At 37.7% G+C, this 23,435-nt stretch overlaps 1 protein-coding gene across 1 annotated transcript in view; it reads left to right on the top strand.

The window, feature by feature from the left end:
* The window catches only part of LOC136261119 (adhesion G-protein coupled receptor V1-like), a 66,176-nt gene that overhangs the window by 7,330 nt on the left and 35,411 nt on the right, over nt 1-23,435 (top strand). The window contains exons 9-17 of the mRNA XM_066055088.1: nt 11,664-12,038; nt 12,094-12,231; nt 12,286-12,489; nt 13,196-13,486; nt 14,696-14,971; nt 15,024-15,305; nt 15,429-15,534; nt 17,043-17,337; nt 17,391-17,475. Of these exons, the coding sequence (XP_065911160.1) occupies nt 11,664-12,038; nt 12,094-12,231; nt 12,286-12,489; nt 13,196-13,486; nt 14,696-14,971; nt 15,024-15,305; nt 15,429-15,534; nt 17,043-17,337; nt 17,391-17,475 (2,052 nt within the window). The remainder of the gene's footprint in view (nt 1-11,663; nt 12,039-12,093; nt 12,232-12,285; nt 12,490-13,195; nt 13,487-14,695; nt 14,972-15,023; nt 15,306-15,428; nt 15,535-17,042; nt 17,338-17,390; nt 17,476-23,435) is intronic.

Genomic DNA, 23,435 nt, shown 5'->3' with positions numbered 1-23,435 from the left:
TGTGTCTACTTTCTAGCCAATCTCTCTATAAGGTGACTTATTTCTAGCCAATCTCTCTACAGGGTTACTTTGTCTGGCTGATCTCTCTAAAGGTGATGTGTTTTTGTAGCTGAACTCTCTACAGGTCACTGGTTTCTAGCTGATCTCTCCACAGGGTGATCTGTTTGTAGCTGAAGTATCTACAGGGTGATTGTTTGTAGCTGAATTCTCTACAGGGAGACTTGTTTCTAGCTGATCTCTATATAGGGTAACTTGTTTGTAGCTGAGCTCTCTATAGGGTGGGTTCTTTGTAGCTGAACTCTCTACATGGTGACTTCTTATAGCCGATCTCTACAGGGTGACCTGATCTCTCTACAGGGTGACTTGTATCTAGTTGAACTCTCTACAGGGTGATCTGTTTGTAGCTGAAATCTCGATAGGGTGATTTGAATTCTCTACAGGGTGACTTGTTTCTAACTGATCTCTCTACAGGGTAACTTGTTTGTGGCTGAACTCTCAACAGGGTGGTTTCTTTGTAGCTGAACTCTGTACAAAGTAACTTCTTCTAGCTCATCTCTCTATAGCGTGACTTGTTTCTAGCTGAACTCTTTACAGGGTGATCTGTTCGTAGCTGAATTTTCTACAGGGTGGTTTGTTTGTAGCTGAACTCTCTGTAGGGTGACTTGTTTCTAGCTGATCTAACAGGGTGATTTGTTTGTAGCTGAACTCTGTACATAGGGACTTGGTTCTAGTTGATCTCTCTGCATGCAAGGTAAGGCCACACCAAGTCAAACCTTAGTTTCTGGTCACTCACCCACATGGAAAACTAGAAACCCAGTTTATGAGGACTATTATTAATATTGCAGGTGCTTAAGTGTACGTGACCAAGGACAGTGATTTTTAAACACTGCAAAAGATCGAGATAATCTAATAGAGCAGTCAGGGATTCTAATAGAGCAGTCACACTACCCTTAACTTTAATATTAGAATAGACAGATACTACTAAAATGTTTTTCACTTGTCCTTGATTAGCTATATAGTTATTATTAATGCTTCTGTTGCCAGTAAGTAACTTCAGTACAGTATGTAGCCTTAACCATTAATGATCAGATGGACCATAGTGTTAACTTTTCTAACAATTCAGATGTGGTCCTCTAATGATTAGTCTAGTAACTCTTCTGGTGGATCTAAACTTCAACTTCCTTATCACTGATCACTGTTATACTGACTAGAAATCCGGTAACATTTCGTGAGCTCAAACTTCAACTTTTCCATGACTAAATAATTGCAAGCATGGTCCTAAATTAGCAAGAGCATGGCATCCCTTAGTTTAAACATTTAACTTAACTTTCCCACATGATCACTGAAAAACACTAACCAGCAACTCAAAACTATGACAGTTACTTTACTCAAGCTTTAGTGGTTAGAAGGGTGGACACATGCCATAGTGGGCTAAAACTCCACACATGAAAGAGTTTTTGATGTGTTAATATTGTTTAATTTAATTTTGGATCATTATATTAGCTAGCTAATATAAATAGTAATTTCCTGACATAGCTAATGAGACATTTCATTTGGAAAGCAAAAGTAGCTACATGAGCAGACCTTTCCTATAGTGTTAGCTACACACTGTTGTGCTCAGCAGTGTAGCTAGCCATCTACAATTTTCCTGGTGCATTTTTGCAGAAGCATAATTAACTACTTATGCTATAAGAATGTTGGTTAAGCTTGGTTGTAAAATCAATATGAATTGGGTAAATTGAACAAAATTAATAATTATACTATATATAGAGTGTGTCATTACAGTATAATATTACTGGTGTATATGTAAGAGTCTATAGTCCTGAAGTCCTGATCATCCTCCCGCCTGCATCCTTTTGTTGGCTAGGGAGTGACCAGAAACTAAGGTATGACTTGGAGTGGCCTAATTGTGACATAGGTTGAGTTTTGTGTTTTATCTCGATGGCCTTTATCTGGATTCCTTTCAAACCACAAAAAGGCACTCCTACGATAGTTACTCCATCTACATAGCAATTTTCTGCAAGGGGTTTACCCTGTGGGCATGGCAGAAGTTCGACCTTATTCTATGTGAATAATTGGTCATAAGTCCGTGAATGTTCATCGGACTCCTACCAAACTTGGTGCTGAGATCCGCTGTAATGAGCCCTTTAAGTGTGCCAAATTTCAGCCCGATTGGAGTACGCGTTCGTGTTTTATGGCGGATTTTGCAAAGTGTGCAAAATGAAGAAGAAAAAAACGAAGAAATTAAAATGAAATTTTGGTTGCTTGTATCTCAGAAATGTCTGGAGCGATTTTCTTCAAATTTGGTATGTAGACTCCCCTACTTGGCCGGCACTTCTGTAGCAAATTTGGTTCCAGGGGATCACAGAGCTAGATAGGTGTGAAAATTACATTTTCTTTCTTCCTGTCAATATACTTACAGTGTGGCGCACCGGCTTCTTGGGCCACACGACACATGTACACTACTGTGTATCTTGATCTCATAAAATTCTAAAATTCCATGGAAATTTTTTGGACGTGCTTAAGGTTGCACAAGAGGCATTTTTGGGTTTTATCATGCCAAACCAATGCTGCTAAACTGTAGTGAATGAAAGCGAGGCTGGTTCTTTTAGGCAGAAAAGCCTAAACCTTCATGACCCTATTATAGAGTACTACTGTCCTATACCATAATAACACTTTCATACCGTACTTCAAACAGAAGAAAATGTGTATAAATTCCAGACATAGTATTGCTAACTGTGTTCAGGAATGCGTTAACGAGAAATGGAGGTAACATCATAAATGTATCCAAATTTCTTTGATGAAACTTCGATGTTTACACTGCTACTATGGTGACAGTTTACAGGATCAATTGTGGGTTTTATTGTGAATAATAAAAAGTTGATCCAAAGTTAAGCTGTGGACTTGGAAATAAAGGTAGTTCACTATTTTATTAAAAGAAGGTCACAGGTTAGTTTATATTGTTGTTTGATGGATAATAGATGCCTGGGGCAATGTCATGTATATATCAAGACACATGGTAGTGTGTCATGTGGCTACGAAACCTGGCACACCACACCGTGAGTATATTGACAGAAAGAAAACAGCATTTTCACACATGCATCACTCCATGGCCCTTCTCCAAAGAACACCATTTTTGCATTATAACTGTCCGCCAGATAGGGTAGCCACATAGCAAATTTGATTACATTTGCACTACTTATTTGTGAGATATGGGCATTCAAAGTTTTGATTTAATTTTTTCTTAAGCCATAGGGGGCTACAGAGGCTTTGATTTATTTTTGCACACTTTACAACAATCACTATAAACTTGATTGCCTCAATCTTTGGCACAGATGAAGAGCCTATAAAGGTGAATTCACATACCTAGTTTGCTGTGTGAATCCGATGAATATCCAGGAAGTTATGAGCATTCATTCATGAAAAGTATCAAACTTCTGTCACAAGTATGGAATAAGTTGAAAATTGGTGTGTACATAGACTGATCATCATAGCAGTGCCTTTTGATGGTTTGAAAAGTGATAGAGTTACAGATACAAAGTTATTAAGCAAAAACCAAACTAGTGTAAAATCGCAGGATCAAGATACTCTAATAGAGCAGTCATCTTTGAGTAAAAATGGTGCACAAAAATGTTGGGAAAAGTTCAAACCAGGGATCTCCATACCTAACACCCACAACCTTAACCACTGAAATCGCTGGTATCTTGGCTGATCACCTCCTGCTTTACAAATGAAAATTCTAGTTAAAATATGCTTATAATTAAATTCATAGATCTACTAGTACGAATAAGTACTAGATTGTTCCAGAACATTTATGAGAACATTCTACGTATATTCTATTAGAAGTTCTCAAAAAATGTGCATTCTCTTAGAGTATTACATTTACAATAGTATTACCAGATATTGAAGTAAGCCATGCAATAGATCTACCAATGAAGTTCTATATTGTTCTAGAACATTCTATGTAAGTTCTATTAGAAGTCCTCAAAAATATGTGAATTCATATTAGAGTATTACGATAATATTGAAGTAAAGCTCTACCAATGGAAATTCTAGAACATTCCATGTTCTATTAGCAGTCCTCAAAAAATGTGCACTCTATTAGAGTATTACAATAATATTGCTAACTATTGAAGTACACCATGCAGTACAGTACATTTATAAGTGTATCTTCAATAATTATTATTGTTTCTGTATAGAAAAGAAGAAACATGAGTAAAAACAAACCTTAAAGTCAGCCATAGGCTGGTTTAGGGGCCTTGTAAAGTACAAAAAGAAGTCAAATCCACACAAAAACAGCCAAGCTGTGAAAAAATGGTGTGGCCTAAAATAAAAGCCTGGGTGAAAAAAGTGTGAAATCAAAGGTGGTGGCCAAGAAATGGCTGCAATGATGCTAATAAATTTTAATAATGACTATGTGCATTGTTAACATTTATTAGTATTGACATCATTGCAGCCATTTCTTGGCCACCACCTTTAATTTCACAAGTTTTTTCACCCAGGCTTTTAATGCCAAACCATTTTTTCACAGCTTGGCTTCTGTGTGGATATACACATATATATATACTACATTGCGACCCGGGCGTTTTCTTTTTCAAGCAACTTTTTACCCCAGCTACTAAACGAGGCTGGCGACTATACGAGACCAGCATTTATATACCTGATCAGCATTCATGAGTCAACTTCATACCTTGGTGCTGTACTCTTCTGGACTCTCCTTGATGTTTCTCTCAGCATATTTCACAGATTCAAGCTTAAAAGGAACTCTATGAAACGTTCTTCACTTTATTGTTTATACCACAGCCCAGAATTGTTAAAAATAATGACTGCACTAGACGTTTATTTTGAGACCCGGCATTTATTTTTGTTATGATGCTGTATATCCCCGGCGACTAAATGGGACCAGGCGTTTATGAGACCGGCCGTAATTCAAGGCAATACGGTATATAACATATACATACATTTAGCACAGGGTACGGCACTGGCTTAATGGATTTAGCTTATCCATTAGCGCTGTAAACATATTCGGGGCTTTAGTTTATTCATGGCTAGTAAAGTAAACACTCTAAACATCATTACAAGTTTGCATTTTGTTTTCTGCGCTAAAAACTTTACACCCGTAACAAAGCTTTCTGCATGCGCCCTCAGTAACACCTTGTCATTGTCATAGTACGGTAGTACTGTATATTAGGGATCATGAAGGTTTGTGTTTTTTTCTGGCCAAAAATATCTAAATGCTTTCAATAGGTTGCTACAAAATTAAAAAAAAATTATTCAATGGAATTTCCTACTGACTAACTACCTGCTATGCAAGTGTAACTTGATAATGGCTAAGGCGATGGGCTTGATTTTTTCACTGTTCAACGTTGCTTCGTTCTGAGATGTGTTTTTTTGGCATTATGCAGTACGTACAATGACCGTATCATGAACTTACCTTCGTCATCCACTTTTTTTGCTGACAGCCCAAGGTGTCAATTCGCAGTAGTGCAGTGGCTTCCCTACATTTGTAAAAGGGAATCGTTTGTATTTTCGTGGTGACTGGATTGATTGCAGAGGTGCTTCTCCTACTGTTCTTCATTTGAAATGGGCTGAACATAGCTGAAAGCAAAGTGTAAATAGCCACTTCCTAGGGCACTTCAGTAATCGATAGTTGGGGAGCGTGAATTGTCTGTATTATTTTTTTTGTATTGACTTGATTGATTTTAGAGGCGCTTCTTTGTTTGTAGCGCTGTGTAATGGGCTGAACATAGCTGAAATGGCCTCTTCACCTTAAAGTCAGTAATTGATAGCTGGGGCACATGTTCAGATGATAAAATCAACTCTGACACCATCCTTTCTTTTGATATGGTTCACCAGTCACAATAATGCTAAAAAAGTAAACAAACAAGTATAAGGAAAAATTAGGAACTATAAATTTGATTAGGGATCATAGAAAAAAGTATAGGGAAACAAGGGAAGAGGGAGGTCATCTACACCTGCAGATATACTAGTGGACATTTAATCCCTAATTCAGTCTATATACCCATGACTGGATTATGTCCACTAGTATATCTACAGGTGTAGGCGACCTCCATTGTTTCCCTACTTTTTTTCTATGGCCCCTAACTGAACCTAAAATTACTAATTTTTCCTTATACTTGGACTTATGTAGGTTATCCATGATCAAAATTCACATGGCCCAATATAAATGCACTTGCAAAGCATGCTTGTACTTTTGCCAATCTTGCAGGTGAGTCACAAAAGTGGATTATTAGTTACAACATGGGCAGACCCTTGTGCTTGTGTGCATGTCAGGAAAATCAACTGCACCTATGTTACCAGTTTAGTAATGACAATCCACTATATTATAATAGAAAATGTGCTAGTAATGTATTGATTACTGCATAGTATATTAAAAAACAACTTTTACTGATGAAAAGTATTACATGCTAGTGATATACATAGTAACTTTAGTTATATTACCATATTGAATGAAAAGAAATATTGCTTTATACTGAAATATTACAGTTAATGACTTAAATGCTACCCTCCACCATCTGCGCCTCAGACCTGATTCACATGACACTATACTTGGAGTTATCACCCATCTGTATGCTCTTGGCAACTGTTTAACTCTTGATGAAGACCCTGCTCTTGATGTATGAATGCACACCCTCATTTCAGAGTGACACGTGTGGTTATATGACTACAGAATGTACAGTTTAATCTTATTTTACAGATTTATAGTGTAGTAGAATCAGAGTTGAGACAACTTAGTTATTGTACTGTATGTGGTCGCATTAAAAATGTCATCAGAAAATAAAATAACCTTCAAGTGTACAGAATCTACCAGTGTAGGAGTTTTTCTCAGTGCATATTCTCACTCAGTCTTGACTGGTTTGCTGATTTAGTTGAATAAAAGATTGAACATTAAGCTAATTTTAAAATTGAGAAAAACGAATACTGTATTACATGGAAAGAAAGCTGTTTAACCTTTACATGACCATTGTACACAGACCTTGCATACTTAGAAATAGACAAGATCATGAGAAAGCCAGTGACCCACACACCTGTCCCTGTAACTGTACATGTGAAGCCTACCATCTTGATGATGGGTTTATGCACATATATTTGTTTTAATGCACAACTAGCTATGTGGGTACAACACTGCTGTTTTTACCATAAATCTTCTGTAGCCTACTGTGATTTTTGGTTGTATGTTGAAACACAGTCAAGGATATGTGTGATCCACCAAAATTCCACATAATTATAATACACAGGCACCCATAGATGTAGTTTGATGACAAAGCAACAAAACTATGTTGTCTGACACTGTGTTGTCACAGTATTAATTAAAGAGAATCCATTAACTGACTGCATTTATCAGGTTGCCATGTGCACTGCTGTTTCGAAATAGCTACCATCACAAATTAATCTGTCACAACATGCAGCATATACCGTATAACCAAAATATTTCGAGGTTGAGCAATGTTGGTAAAAACAAAATTTCGCAGATTTGCAAACACTCTCAAAATGTATTAGACTATATGGAGGTCTAAATACTTTCCGCCAAGGCTGAAGTTTTTGCTGATAACGCCAAAAACCGCGAAATCAGCAAAAATTTCCCCCTTGAATATTTAGTCTATACGGTACAACACCAAGGGAAATTTTCTATGCTTAAAAAGTTGCTGTGCGCTCTGCTATTTCAAATTTCCACTACAATCAGCCACTATGCTTGTCACAGCGGAACCCACAGTATATTTGCACACAACCCCAGACTGGCCATGTCATATAACAATTGATCTAATCTACAGCTGTTAGCTACAGTAAATAGTAATCCATACCTGTGAACACTTGGTTCAGACTGACGTGTTGCATTGTGTCTACACTCGAGCCCGGCACAGTTGGCAATTTCACTGTTTAAAGATGGAACACACAATAGAGCATTTCTTCATGGCACGTGATCATGTTTGGTGTACGTGTAACGATTTGCTCTACTTCCAGCCAGCGGTTGACTGTTATGAATAATGATTCAGAAAAGGTGAATATATTGTTTAGCTACATAGCAGAAATCTACTTTCTAGCTGTAATAAACAATTTACTGAAATGCCTGTTCTTGATAAGTAGCTAGTGTGCCGGGCTACTGGTGTAGCTAGTCTCGAACCTGGGTTGGTAGCCATATGCTTACATAATTAACCGCGACCTGGGGGACATACAAGAACCCAAAACGGCAGACTGAACTTATCAGTAGTTGATTATGACATAGGGACTGTGTAACATATAAGGTAAGAGCGGGTAATTCCGGACAGCGGCTAATTCCGGACACTTAGATCGTTTGATTATGATTATGTTATATTGGAAAGACAGCAATGTGCTGATATACATCCAATAATATAAATTGACTTATAAATGTTGGTCCAGGAGTTTGTCATAACTAGGTGGTGGCAGCTCATTCCATTCTTTAGTATAGTTCTGTAAAAAAAGCTTTCTTGATATTGTTGGGTTCTCAACAATGGTAGAATCCCTGGACCTATAATTTGGTGTGCTAATGCAGTGTCCTATGGCCTATCTGCAAACCAAAATTGAAACGAATCCGTTATTCCACCTTGAAGTTTGACACATATTTGTAGCGCAATCACGGGTAGTTTTGCTCAAAAACTTTGAAAATGTTTATCTAACCAGGCAGCCCAAGCTCATATTTCCGATTTTCAAACATTTATATGAAGGCCATACTCTCGCCTAATTGCACACTAAAAAGCATAAGAATCCATGCAGCACAGGCGGAGTGGCAGTCAATTTTTCAGCAGCTGCTCGGTTGAAATACAAAGAAAATATTCGCTAATTACATAAACTTTTGAAATACGCACTGCTGCTTTCTCCCAAAGGGTATGAACTTTCTACTTGATTTATAAGCTGCAGATGAGTGGTACGTTAGTCTCCATACTTCAAAGAGGATTGGTATAACCTGTGGAAGGCGCTACTTGCTTGTTATTAGAAGTGTCCGGAATTAGGCGCATGTTGCATTTTTACACGCTGTTAAATTTCGGCTCATAACTCCACAGCAGTTGAGTGTATCGAAACGAAATTTGTACTGCAGATGCATCATAAGATAGGCTTTAAAACGATTCCTAGAGTTTGTCTTAACTCGTTGTGAGTGCAGTGTTACAGCGATTTTACTAAAGAGTGTCCGGAATTACCCTCATTTACATTAATAACGAACATAGGCTATAGCTAGCTACGTAGATCAGTTACTCACCGCTAATTTCCAAACCAACATACCGCGCGGCTTCGCAATCCAGATCATGTAATTTGGTAACGTAGTTACTGTTGAAGGCAAGCTTTGCATGACAACAGCACCGAAATACACAGTTCTTTTAGCAGGATCGCCAGTCCACTAAGTCAGCTTGCATAGATCCCCTAGTAACCTTCACGGAGCCATAATTTGTAACTTCATGCTGCAGCATCTGTCCTAAATTTAACTTATCACTGCTTTTTATACCAAGTATTGTTTACAAAGAAAGTTCTAGAATTATCTGGCTAAGACCTCAACAGCTATTTGAGCTATTTGCAGTTGTTGCTGACACAGCTTAGCTGGCTAGGCGTGCTTTTTCACAACCAGCTTTGGCTGGGCTGGTATAAACTTTGGACCTGGGAACTCAGGACCTGACTTTAGTTGTAATTTTATTTTTTAAATATGTCTGAAAGTCATAGTATCTAGTCCTATATGGTCAGACTACTTTTTCTTTGTCATGGCACCTCACACGATTAGTGTTTACTCTGAAAAAATAACCCCGAACAACTTAACAAATGTACTGTCTTACATACTGTGAGCCACTCATTCTTCATACCTCCAGCCACACGAGGTAATTGAATGCTAACAAGTTTTCACTTTTGTGCATCACATTATGCATGAAGTCTGTTTGTCGAGCTGCTTGTGTAACCTGTAGCAATCACAGTCACTGAAGCTACTTCCCTGGAATAGCTATATAGTTCAGCCTAGTTGTTTGCACAAATTTATGAACTTAGTAACTAGGTGCCATAATAGATTATTGTGCAGCATGTTGTGGAGTCGTCATTTGTGGCCTATGCTAATGAAGTCAGTTGCCAGTACAAATCCTTTCTCAGAAATGCAGCTTACAACTGATAGCTACACACATCATGTGATCGAGCATTGTGTGAAGTATGGTGAAGAAGAAAGTGATCTAGCTATGCAAGAGTAACACAGTGACTTGCAGAGATATCCAGTGTGAGCATAGAAGTATGTATAATTCCAAGAAAAGTTGTGTCTGGTGGTTTCAGGTCCTTGGTCACCATTCCACAGTTTGTACTACCCTGCTTTGGTGTGCAGCTTTTCATTAACAGCTTTAGTGAACATGATTTTTCATGTATCTGCACTGTCATCAAAATGCATACATCAGAGGTATCTGGATTTAGTGGAATGAAATGGAAGTGTATTAATTGTGAAATTTAACCTTATAAAAGTTAGTGTAGCTAGTACAGCAAATGTTAAGCATTGAGCTATATTATGAAAGGTTGACCATGGTGTACCACTTATGATGCCATCATTTACAGCTGTAGGCTTTGAAATAGAATAATAATAGTCTTTATTCTTTGCTTGTAGGTAATTTATAAAAGGTGACCACTTTAACCATTTCAGTCCACCATTCTAGTCTATTCCACTATACCTGTCCACCACCATTTCATTGAATCCAGACTCCCTAGGGCATAATTCAAATATTTAGCATCACAATTTTATAGCTTCAATGTCACAGATGCATGAAAAATCATGCCTGACTACTACCGTTATATATAAGGGTGTGAAATTCTAAACTTAAGACTAAGGCTTGAGCGCCTATCTTTTGTACCTCTATTAATCTATATACCGCCATCATTGTATAGAACATTCAAATTCACACAATACCTTATTTTTTGTCCTGGCATTCTGTAACTTTAATGCGATGGTATGGCAGATTGCTGAATGTCCTATTAGAGCATTGAGTACTCAAAAGTATCTGTGCAGTGTGTTTGGTTTGGGTGCCTGGGGAGGTTTTCATAAACCTGGGGAGGTTTTCATAAACCTCAGGAGCTTCAAAAGGCCAGCCCCACTATAACCCAGTGGGTATATTAGCAACTTAATATAAGTTTCACAGTGCAATAAAATTGTAAATGTACATGGCTCAGTACTATATAGTTGAAATACTTCTGGGGAATACGGTGGAAAGCCATCTAGAATTTCTCGTAGTATTCTAGTAATGCATGACAATATGAGTAAAAATGCAAATGAGTACTCCAATGAAGCAATTGATTGTTAATATAGTCCATTATTGATTGAAATGGTCTAAATTGGTAAAAAAAAAATAGCTGTGAGAAATGTTTGGTGATTCACATACATAATATTATGTAGCACAGCAACAGTCAACAAGCCTCAAGTTAAAAGTGAACTGACGATGTCATCAAAGCAATAAACATTTTCATATACAACATGTTACAATTGACACCATAAAATGACATGTAGAACAATTTTTGCTTTGTATGTCCCACTTTTAGTAGTTCACATATCAAAATTGAGTAAATCACTCCAGACATTCAAATTTCTAAACTGTGACATACTTGTAATGATGTCAGTCAAAGAATAAATGATGTGTTAATAACAGATTAATCATAACTGAAATTTCTTTACTTAGCTATCACAGTGAACTTCACTCAAGTTCAATACAGCTTCAATGAGGGTAGTGGATTTGCGCAAGTTGAACTAATGTTTAGCAACCCATCATCATTTGACATCATTGTGTTTGTGATGAATAATGATATCACTGCAACGGATGTGAATAGGAGTGAATGTTTGGAAGCCGATGGTACAAGTGATTACCTTTATAGAGCATACGCTGTCACTTTTCCAGCTAATTTGACAGTACGGATTGTGGATATTCTGATATGTGATGACAGTGTACTTGAGGAGGACGAGACATTTAGTCTTACCATTGCTTCCAACTCCAACCCCGAAAATGTGACAAACAGTAATCCTGACCATGTCACCATTGCTATTGTGGATAATGATCGTAAGTGGTTATTAAATTGAATTAGCATGAAATGTAAATGTGTCTATTACTCTAGCAATTATAATAACTCTTAATCAATCAACATATGCTTTCAATGAGAGTGATGGAAATATCCAGGTAGAAGTGAATCTCAGTAACCCAGCTTTTAATGATATAGTTATATATATACAGCACCGTAACATCACCGCATTCAGTAAGTTTAAACAATATTTATGTTGTATGTGTAAGATGGGTGTATTATTCTCAGGTGGTGTTGATTATGATTCTGTACCAGAGAATATTACCTTTCCTGCTGGTATTACTAGCAGACTGATCAATATCACCTTGATTGATGATAATATTTTTGAGGACACAAAAAGCTTTAGTATCACACTACAGATTGATCCAGTATCACTACTGCCTATTAATATTACCAATGATACAGCTGTGGTGTTCATACTGAATGATGATGGTAAGTATAACTGTCAAAGTGTAAGTGTTATACTTCCTTATCCAAGCATTTGTACATTTACCTATATTACAGTATCCCTGTTATTAGTGACTTGTAAGTTGCATTTATTTGAATTCTGCCTGGAGTCCTGGATTTGAAATATAAATTTAAAACTGAAAATAATTAAAGATTTTACCACTTTGCAAGATATTTGCTCAAAATTAATCCTTTAGCTATATTGTATGAGTTCGCATTTTATGGTGCATTCTTGTTAATAACACACTTCTGTAATGGGCCAGCTTTCTTGGCCATGCAACACAGTATATTGTGTCTTGATGCCATTAAATACTATTATGCATAACTCAGGGGCAGATCCAGAGTTTGGAAAGAGGGGGGACACCTTGCTGAAAAACAGTTGAAGACCAAAAAAAAAAAGGTCACAACAATAATAGCTAGTTATCCTTTACCAAATATATTACGTCTGTTATGTAAAATAAAATCCTATTATAGCTTCATAGGTAAGCTACACTGCCTCATGAACATTGTGACTGCTTTATTAGAGTAATCGACTGCTCTATTAGAGTATCTCGATCTTGTATGCAATTTCTTGAAGGGAGGGGGGGGGCATTTGCCCCAAATGCCCCATCCTGGATCCGCCATTGTAACTACATAAACTTGAGCCTACAATATACACTGTACTCTATATTCATATCTATTCACTTTGTAGTTCAGACAATGATCATAACTCCTCCAGAAGATCAAGCAGTGGCACTAGGAGAAAATGTTACATTTACGTGTACTGCTAGTGGTACTACCCCTCCCAGCATAGTGTGGGCTCAAATAGTTGATGGAAATACTAAACCAATCAGTAATGATGTAGAGATGTTAGAAATGGGAAACACAGTTAACTCTACCTTGACTATCAGTGATGCTAAAGAAGATGATTTTGGTAACTATCAGTGTATAGCTGGTGAAGGCATTTCTGTTGCTGTAGCCAACTTTACAGTGTATGAAGCTGGTAAGCGAAATATCAATGACCATTAGTTGCATTAGATATTTATGAACAAGAAATTTCAACCAGGTGCATTCCCACAGCCAGACTGTGAGCATTCACCTAGTTTCCTGAATTTGGTTTGGCAAAAGCAAAACAGCCTGCATAAATGGTCTGTAGCCCTGTATTAAACCCGCAAGCAGTTAAGCCAGCAAAGGGAGCTAGAACCTATCTACCCATGAATCAACACGTATGAGGTAGTGGAGTAAGAAATGCATTGACACAAAGGAGTATGCCCATGATGCACATTATTGTACATAGCTGAGTAGGTGAAAAGGTATATATGTCTTGACCAAATTTTCTTTTGACTAACTGTTGCCTCTAGTCTGACTATGGTAAACACTACAGGTTCCATTTCTACATTGCTTGTATAGGCCCAATAAAAATTTTTAATTCAATTATTACTTGTCAGTGGACCACTTTGAAAGCACTCATTGAGCTTGATGTTGTCTACTAAGTTGTTGTGAAGGGAAGGTAAGGCTGGTTTTCAAGTAGAAGGAAGATTTTCTAATCTTCATGATCAGTACTGTACAGTACTATGATAGTGACCAGCTTCCTCGTATGTTGGGCTGCAATGGTGCTTTACAAATGTAACCAGGATATGTTACTGTCTCTGTACAGATCCAGGATAGAGGGGTCAAAGAATCCCCATCTTTTGGGAAGAGTCTTAACCCCTTTTCTGGCTGAAGCTCTTAAAACATTTATCACTAAAAGGAGTAGATATGACATAATGCTATACGGTGTACTTGTAAAATACACAAAACCATTTCAATTGCTTGCATGAATTACAAAGCCATCCAAAACTGCTTCTCCAGCACCTTCAAGCATATTAAGCTCCTCTAATTTTAACTTTCAAATTGTAACTGCATTGGAAAAGGTAAATCTTTCTACAAGACTTAGATTTGATTGTGAAACGATGTTGAAGAGTGTTTTTACTATCACATATCATAGCTAGCAAGACTATAATAGGCTCTAGCTCTATACAGAACCCTCCTTTTTAAATGGATCCACCCTTGCTGTGAAAACCTGAATTTGCCCTATAGCTTTTTTTAGTTAAGTGTAACTTCACATGCAATCGTTCAGCTAGTTTAGTTGATGAAGGAAGCGAAAAGTGGTTTGTAGAGCTAATCAGAAATAGTTTATTTTATGATGTATAATTATACTAAATCTCTATAGGTGAGCCCAATGCCCCAATCAATATAACTGTTGTAACTGGATCAAGAACAGCAAATGTATTATGGCAAGAGGGAATTCTACCCAATCCTGTAAACCCAGCTATATTAAGCTTCGAAGTTTATTTAAATGATTCAATGGTCATCAGCACAATGGCTACCACAGTTACTCTGAACTTTCTAACTCCATTTACTGACTACAAAGTGGCTGTTGCTGCTAGAAACAGAATAGGAATTAGCAATATGTCAATCTCAAATTTGTTTATGACAGAAGAAGAAGGTATGTAAATTATTGTATTTACACATGCAATCATTGCAGTTCCATTTGACAGCACCTGGTGCTCCTCCACAAAATTTAATTGCTCACTCTCCATCTACTGGTAATGTCACTGTTGTTTGGAGCCCTCCACTACTAGAATTACAACATGGAATTATAACTGGTTACCAAATTTTATTTGGAATCACTGGAAGTAACAACACAGAAAATAGTTTTAATTCAGATTTAAGTATTACAAGGACTGGGTTGCTGTCCAACACTACCTATTCTATAACTGTTGCAGCAGTTAATGATGCAGGAACCTCTGATAATACTACTACTTTGACCTTCAATCTACGTGAGTTGTTCCCACCATACGTGATTGTTGTACACTGAATGTGCCTTGGAAAATTACTGTGTTGTTATCATTTTTTTGCATAACAATATTTGCTATATTGTTTAACCTTTGTGTTTCATATAGCTCCCAGTCTATCAGCTATTATGCTACCAAATGATACAGTACCTGTTGAACGAATTGAACCTACCTCAATTATTGTGGATCTTCCTATTACTGATCAACCATTCAGGTGAGTGTTATCATTAGGCAGTTGTTTAATATGTGTGATTAAGTCGATGCAAGTCTACAGTCACTATAACATGAATTAATGGTTTATAACAGTAATATAAACTGTGTTGAGTAACCTGAGTACCAGGCTTGTTTATTACAGTGGAACTTGTGTTAGTGGCCTCCTGTAAGAAGGCCACCTCTTTAAAGACCACTTTACAATTTATAATGTTATACAGCAGAGCTAACTTGCAGGGTAGAGTCTAATGTTGTAGATACTTTTGGTATGATGAGCTGACAAGTCCAGAGATCTCATGGAAAATTCTGTTCAACGCCAATCTGTTTTCTAGAGTTTTAAGCCTGTTTCATCTTGATAGATGAATTTTACCAAAATTCCAGATGGGTAAGTTCCCTTAAAGAATGGTTATTTTACATTAACTATAGTGTGGGTGTGGTCTGTATTCAATATCATGCTTGGTTTTCGTACTGTTGTGGTGTAGTAAACAACAACTCGTGACAACTTGTTACCATCATAATCCACTCAAGTCTCATCTTCGAACTATTTTATACACCTGTTCTTTACACTGCTCTGATGAGGGTACTGGCAACAACTTGTCAATTTCCTTGTGGACATTATGTTAATTTTACTAAAGAAGTAGTGATAAGGTATGAGCTTCAATTTCTTGCGCTCTTTGACAAACACGTGTTCAGTCTTCCGCAAGGTCTTCCACACTTACAGGGGTATTTTAACATTGTAACCATAATGACTCCACCTATATGCCCATGTAAAATGCCCCATTACTTAAGTTGGTTAGAGATCATGCACTCAGATTTTCATGCTTAAACACCTCAACTTCAAATTGGCTTAAAATCCACAGCAAAGATCCTCATGCTAAGGTACAGCTCAGCTCCAAAGTAATGTTTGCTCATGTCTTAGACGTGTTTTCCCCACCTTTTGCCAGGATTTTGTGTGGACATGATTTGCTCGCATTTTGCTTGTGTTTTAGACATAAGCAAGTGCTACTTTGGAACTGAGCTGTTCCATAGGTCTCTAACCTGCACTTCGAGGTCCATAATAAGGTTAAAGGCTAGAAATAGTACCATTACATAACACCACTGAAACCCACAATTAATTTTTATTATACAACATATGGATAACATTTTGCAAGTACTATAGCCAACACTTATAACCCACAATCAGTAGTAAGAATTTTAGATACCTGAGTATAATACAAATAAGCTAAATGTAGGTTTGTCTCTTCACCTACCTATTAGGTGAGCACATTTAGATGGAATATATTACTTATACCATGGGTACTCAGAATTCACCTAACTTATGTGTATACCATACCCTTAGCTTTCAGTGCTTAGGTATATTTATTAGGAAAACCCTTGTGGTCATGGTATAAATATCACACACACGTGCACACAGACACAGACACAGACACACACTCATACACGCATGCACATAATGTATTATATGTATGTGCATAAAGGACTAAGCAAATATTCTCAGTGTATTGTTTACAGCCATGCATGGGTGATAGCAGTGAGACTGAGTTCTGCTAGCAGTTCTGTTTTATTCTCAAACACCAATGAAGATTACCCCACTAGGGAGTCATTTAAAACATACGTCACTGCTGGTGATGATGAGCCTTACATTGTGGCTGAAACTTCAGCTGAAAATTATCCAATGACATTTGTACTTGGTGACCACTCACTGACTGCTAACATATCTGATTTTTCTGACCTGGACTTTGATGGCCCTCTGACAGAGGGTAGAGATTATAGTGTTTTTGTAAGATTCTTTTCTTTCAGCGCACAAGTAAGTTTAAAAGGTATCTGTACACTTTACACATGCATGTAACAATTGTGCAGGTCCGACGTACTAGAAGAACCACGTTTCCTGATAGACAGTATAGTGTGTTTACATCCACTGAGTTCTCTGAGCCAATATCTACTGGTAATGATGCAATGCATGCGATTATAAGTATATATTAAAGCATAGCCTTGCTCGTGCTATATGAAAAATAAAGTACTCGGCGCTTGGCCTTGATGCTAATAAAGCACGAGGCAAACAAGACTGTGCTTTAAATAATTTATGGAACTTTCTACTCGTGTAGCTTCACCATACACTAGAACTCATAATTGACACGTATTGCACGAACTATTAGCAGCCTGAACACACACAAACTAGTTTAACAAAGTAACTCACACGTAGTTCACCATAGTTTGGCATGGTAGACATTCATTACGTCTTTTGGCAGGTTTTGCTCGCAACCCACAATTGATTCTATTGTGAGTCACATGGTGAAGTATTTCCGTGATATCTCCAGGACTTGTCCATTTACATTAACAAACGTAACAGCAACGTTACCTTCTCCCACCCATCATCGAAGCATTTAGGTATGTCTATAAAAGCAATCCAGTGGTAGAACTAGTATTGGCGGGGGTGATTAATCACTCAGCACGGCGAGGCTATCAGCCGTCACCGGCTTGGGTGATTAGTCGTACTGGTGTGAGCCCCGTAGACTATTAGCCTACACTAAGGCACGTGGGCAACTGTGCTTTATTGCCCACAAAGAGTGCTTTATTGCCCACAAAGAGTGCTTTATTGAACAAATAAAGCACTCTTTGCGGTGCACTCACCTAGTAGGTGAAAGAACTAACAAGAACTCACCACATTTGTTTTATACACTAGTACTGATCATCAGCATGGGGTAACAGCCATCACAACGTTATTTATGCATCATTATGCTTCAGAACCGCAGCCCTTGGGGTTGCAGACCTTGGGGTTGCAGACCTTGGGCTTTGGGCATACATATCGGCCCATATTACAACTATCACATACACCCTGAATCCAAAGTTGAGGAAGTTTACTGTTGATAAATCCAAGCCAAAGGCAAGAGGCTTATCAACAGCAAATTTCCAATGACTGAGGACGAAAGGTATATAATAAGTGCAATATACCAAAGTAGCCATGGTTCATATTATTAAGTACGGTAGTATTTTATTAAGTATGGTAGTATTTAATAAGTAGGGATTGGTAAGAAATCATACTGCTGCGTAATATTTTGCACTTTAAAAAACAGCCTTGCAATAATACATTTTCCCAGAAAAATCTACCTGGAATGCATTGGTATAGCTGTACCTTGCAGTGAAAAGTCGACTGTTTCAATGTACAGTGAATTTTAAAAATGTTGAAATCATCTGCATTTCATCTGCATTTTATCTGCCTGCCTGCCCGCCTGCCTGCCTGTCTGCCTGCCTGCCTGCCTGCCTGCCTGCCTGCCTGCCTGCCTGCCTGCCTGCCTGCCTGCCTGCCTGCCTGCCTGCCTGCCTGCCTGCCTGCCTGCCTGCCTGCCTGCCTGCCTGCCTGCCGTAAGACACCGGTAGTGCTAGGTGTATGGCTCCAGAAATTACAGACAGCCAAGGTAATGATGGCAGATTCACAAATCTGTTGTTTCAATTACATTTTGTCCACTGCACCATGCTGTTCATGTTCATCATTCATTGGTCTTCCTTCTTTCTGCAAGATAAGTGATTGCGTCGCGCGTTACTGCCTTAGCACATGATTATTGCACATGATTTTAATGAAGTGTCAAATGTGTGCCCTCGTAGGATGAGTACGAACAGGCATAGTAGTCAAGGTGTTGCTATCTCTAGTTGCTTTATGGTCTTACTAGTTTAGTTTTTGGTGACATAATCATGCCTTTGAATGGAACGAGGAAAAAGCTACAACCAAAAGCACTACGTGGGAAACAAAGAGAAGATAGCTGAGAAAAGAAGGAAAAACAAGGCACTATATGGCCACTACGGCAGTGGCCGTAGCAGGTTTTGCTGATTAAAAAGCACAGATCGATATACTCTAACAAAACAGACAGGTAATAAAATGCTCTAATAGAACAGACATAGAATAAAGCGTTGATTTCTGTCAGTAAACACTCTCACTCAGAGCAGCTATTTGAATTTTGTCCCAGGTGGGGGCAATCTAGACCCCTACAAACCATGCTTAGTTTTGCATACAGCTTTAGTAGTAACCCTATTTAGTGGTTACCTGACTCTAGCCATTACTTCACCTGACCTGCAAATTGTAGCTTCCATCAGCCCTGCAATATATCAAGAAGAGTTAGGAGGCAATGAACTCTATTCTAGTGTTAAAATTCAGTTAAGGGATGTGATTGTGTACTATATAGCTAGGCATAAAAAGTTAACAAACTAGTTATTAAAAATAATAAAAATTTTAAAAGAAAGTAGATATTGATACAATACACATACTATAAAAAGTAAGGAAACAAGCTTACAGCTGAAATGGGAGTGATCCACACAACAAAAAGTAAGGAAACAAGTCAAACAAGATTAGATGACTACTTGCTAAAACAAGACGCATTTTAATTCCTACTTTTGGCTAATTTGATACAATTTCAAGATGTTAGCCAAAGTAGGCATTAAAGCAAGTAGTCATCTAATCTTGCTTGACTTGTTTCCTTACTTTTTGTTGTGTGGATCATTCCCATTTCAGCTTTAAGCTTGTTTCCTTACATTCTATAGTATCAAATGGTTCGGTAGTACTGTTTAAGTAGGGATTGCGGTGAAACTTTTGCGCGCCGCCCAAAATTCCACCTTCAAAAATCATCCTAGAAACATTTTATGCGACGAAAATCACCTTTACGGAATAGTACTAGTCCATGTAATACATACTACAGCATTAAATATAACAAAACAGTTACAGGTGAACGGATGTAGAATTTTAAAAAATTGCCAAAACTCAAATTTTAGTCTCACTGACTGCCTCACTGCCTCACTGCCTCACTGACCACAGTCGCAAGGCTAGAGGCAAAACGAAGCAGCATATGGTCACCATTTTACGTCACAATAACAAACTCACCAGTGTGTTGTGCCTTTTGGGGTTCCAACGAGTGTAGGTCCTCTGCGCCTTGTCTTTTCTTTTATCTTCAATCAGGCTGCTTGTCTTCTTCATCCAACGAAACCATATCAAGGTGTTAATTTTCTGTATCAACGCTTTTTTTCAGCAGCATATTTAGACGCCATAGAATTATTTCAGAGCTGGATTTCAGAAGCGCTTCAGTCCTGGCGTTACTATGAGAGGTACACTTACTAGATATCTGTAACTTCACAATTGCGATCTGGTTCACAATAGGTTTGCGACCACGCCCACTAGGGACCCGCTGATTATGCTGGTATAATTATGAGTATAATAGGTGCCTGAAAGCATTGAGCATAATGCTAACATAATAGGAAGAATATTTGAGCCATACTACAAACCCTTGATGGTCAAAATACATATCACAGAAAAAGATTGATATGCTCTAATAGAACAGTCAATAACTCTAATAGAACAATCAGGCAGCTGACTGTTCTATTAGAGTATATTGATTTTCTCTGTCACATGCATATTTTGAAGAGTAAAGATGTTGTTTAGCCGCTTATTATGTGTCCATAACTGCAAATTTATTAGCAAAACATAAGAAATGAGGCATAAAGCTTGAGCATAATTTGAGCATATAAAATAGGTAAAATTTTTGAGCAGTGCAACATAGCATAATACGCAAAATTTTGAGCATAATAGGTGGGTTCCTAACTCCCACCAAATGAAGATCTATAATAGTGAAAGAGTACTGAGACCCGACCTCTTAACAATCTAGCTAGCTATATACTTAACAACAAACAAGATCACCTCAGGTCTAGCTACCCCTTGGCTGACTCGAGATATACTCTAATGCAACAGTAACTCTAATACAACAGTCATGTATGATAGAACAGTTACGTTGTTATGGTAGACATAGTTATTTTTATAAGAAAAAGAAGCAAGCACAATATAAAATTGTTCTAAAGAAGACAGGTACCCCTCAGCAACAGCAAGGTCGATGCCTGGAGGCACACAGGGACGTTTGGATCTAGAATGCAATCCCCTGATACACATTACTGAAGAGTGAGTGCAGCAAGGAGAACTCCAAACTACAGCGAAGCCTACCCATCACCACAGAATATGGGGAATTCCACTTCTCATTGAGCAAAAGAGCAAGATGCTTATAAGTGCCTTTCCCATGCTTACAGATGCGGAAAATACAAGTGGACTAATATAAGTTACATTGCATGTAGCTAACTGTGTTACAACAAAAAAACTAAACAAACTAGTATTTTAAAAATTGTTAATTTAAAAGTGAAGTAGGGATTTATGCAAAAAAAGTAGTGAAACAAGAGATGAATAATGGTGTTACAGCATAGCTCAGTGGGAAGTCCCTACTTTGGCATATTAGCTATTATTATTTTGTTCAATGCCAAAGTAGGGACTTCCCACTAAGCTATGCTGTAACACCATCATTCATCTCTTGTTTCACTACTTTTTTTGCATAAATCCCTACTTCACTTTTAAATTAACAATTTTTAAAATAATAGTGTGTATTGTATCGATTGATCGCTACTTTCTTTTAAATTTTTTATTATTTTTAATAACTAGTGCATAGCTATGCCTAACCAGCAACTCCTTTGAAGCTTCATATGATCATGATACACAGGTTGCATTACTGCAAGTTCTATGTGCAAAATCAGGAGCTTTTGAACCGCCGAAGGCGGCAAAGGAGCATGAAACTTACGTAGCCTGCTGGGTGCCATCAAAATTCAAATTCATTAGCGATTAGTTTCCATATAAGGAAAGTAAATCGACACCGTATACTAATTGTGCGTGACACTCGTAGCAATTTATTCAAGAAACATGATGTAATTTGGATTGTGATGGAGCCGAGTTTCATGCTCGGTGGCTCATAAACTCCTGGCAAAATATAACATGCAGAAGAGTGGGCAAGAGCACTGCTAGCTACAATGTAACTTGTGAATGCTCTATTAGATATATGATTGTTGTATTAGAATACCTTGAGTCAGCCAAGGGGTGTGCAGCTAGCTAGACCAGTAAGGGGTGAGGTCATCTTGTTTACTGTTAAGTAAATAGCTAGATTGTTAAGAGGTGCGGTCTCTATATTCTATTGCTATTAGTCCACCTAGATCTCTACTTGATGGGTGTGGTCATGAATCTATCACGAATGGGATCCCAATCGCAAAGTTACAGATATCTAGCTAGTATTTTGTTATATTTAATGCTGTATTATATATTATAATGATGGACTAGTATTTTTCTGTAAAAGTGATTTTTGTTGCATAAGATGTCTCTAGGATGACTTTTAAAGGCTGAATTTTGGGCATCGTGCAAAATTTATGGAGCGATCCCTACTTAAATAGTACTACCATACCGAGACCACTTTGTGAGTGCTATATTTAGTGTATAGCACAAGCAAGGAGATGTTTTAACCGGTATAGAGAACCGCCTTCAACCTGATGTAACCAACATTCACAAATCTCACTGAGTAGTCTCGAAATCCATTATCTTCAATAGATTTTCCATTGTACTTATCTAAGAATGTCTTTTCTGGTTATTTAGTGTCTCATTGCCCGTAAGTGTTCTATATTGAACAGCTTACCATCACATGCTGTTCTATAACTACCTGATATAGAGCTGCAGTTGTGTAAACTGTTCTGTGAATATAGAACTGTTAGTTTTACTTTGATCTTCCCACACATGGTTCTTATGTATGCTCTATTGTGCAGGGTGCACACTATTAATGAATGTTGACAGTTATGATCAATATGGAGAACATTTAGTTCACTTGAGTATGCTATATTTACTCAGTTAAATGCCGTGGTGTTCATTACCTTAGTTCTAAAATTGATGAGGCAACTATTCGATTTGACCACAACTCAATGCTTGAAAACGATGTTGAGCCCTTATTTTCAAAATCGATCATTGCACCACTGGAGTGCAGCTACTATTGAAGGTGTGGTGTTTAACCAAGTAAATATGGTATCATGTCAATTCTTCCACTTGGTACATGGGTATTATGGTAAATA

This window comes from Dysidea avara, chromosome 7 (assembly GCF_963678975.1).
Source record: "Dysidea avara chromosome 7, odDysAvar1.4, whole genome shotgun sequence".
NCBI lineage: Eukaryota > Metazoa > Porifera > Demospongiae > Dictyoceratida > Dysideidae > Dysidea > Dysidea avara.
This window is presented reverse-complemented; position numbering and strand designations above follow the sequence as displayed.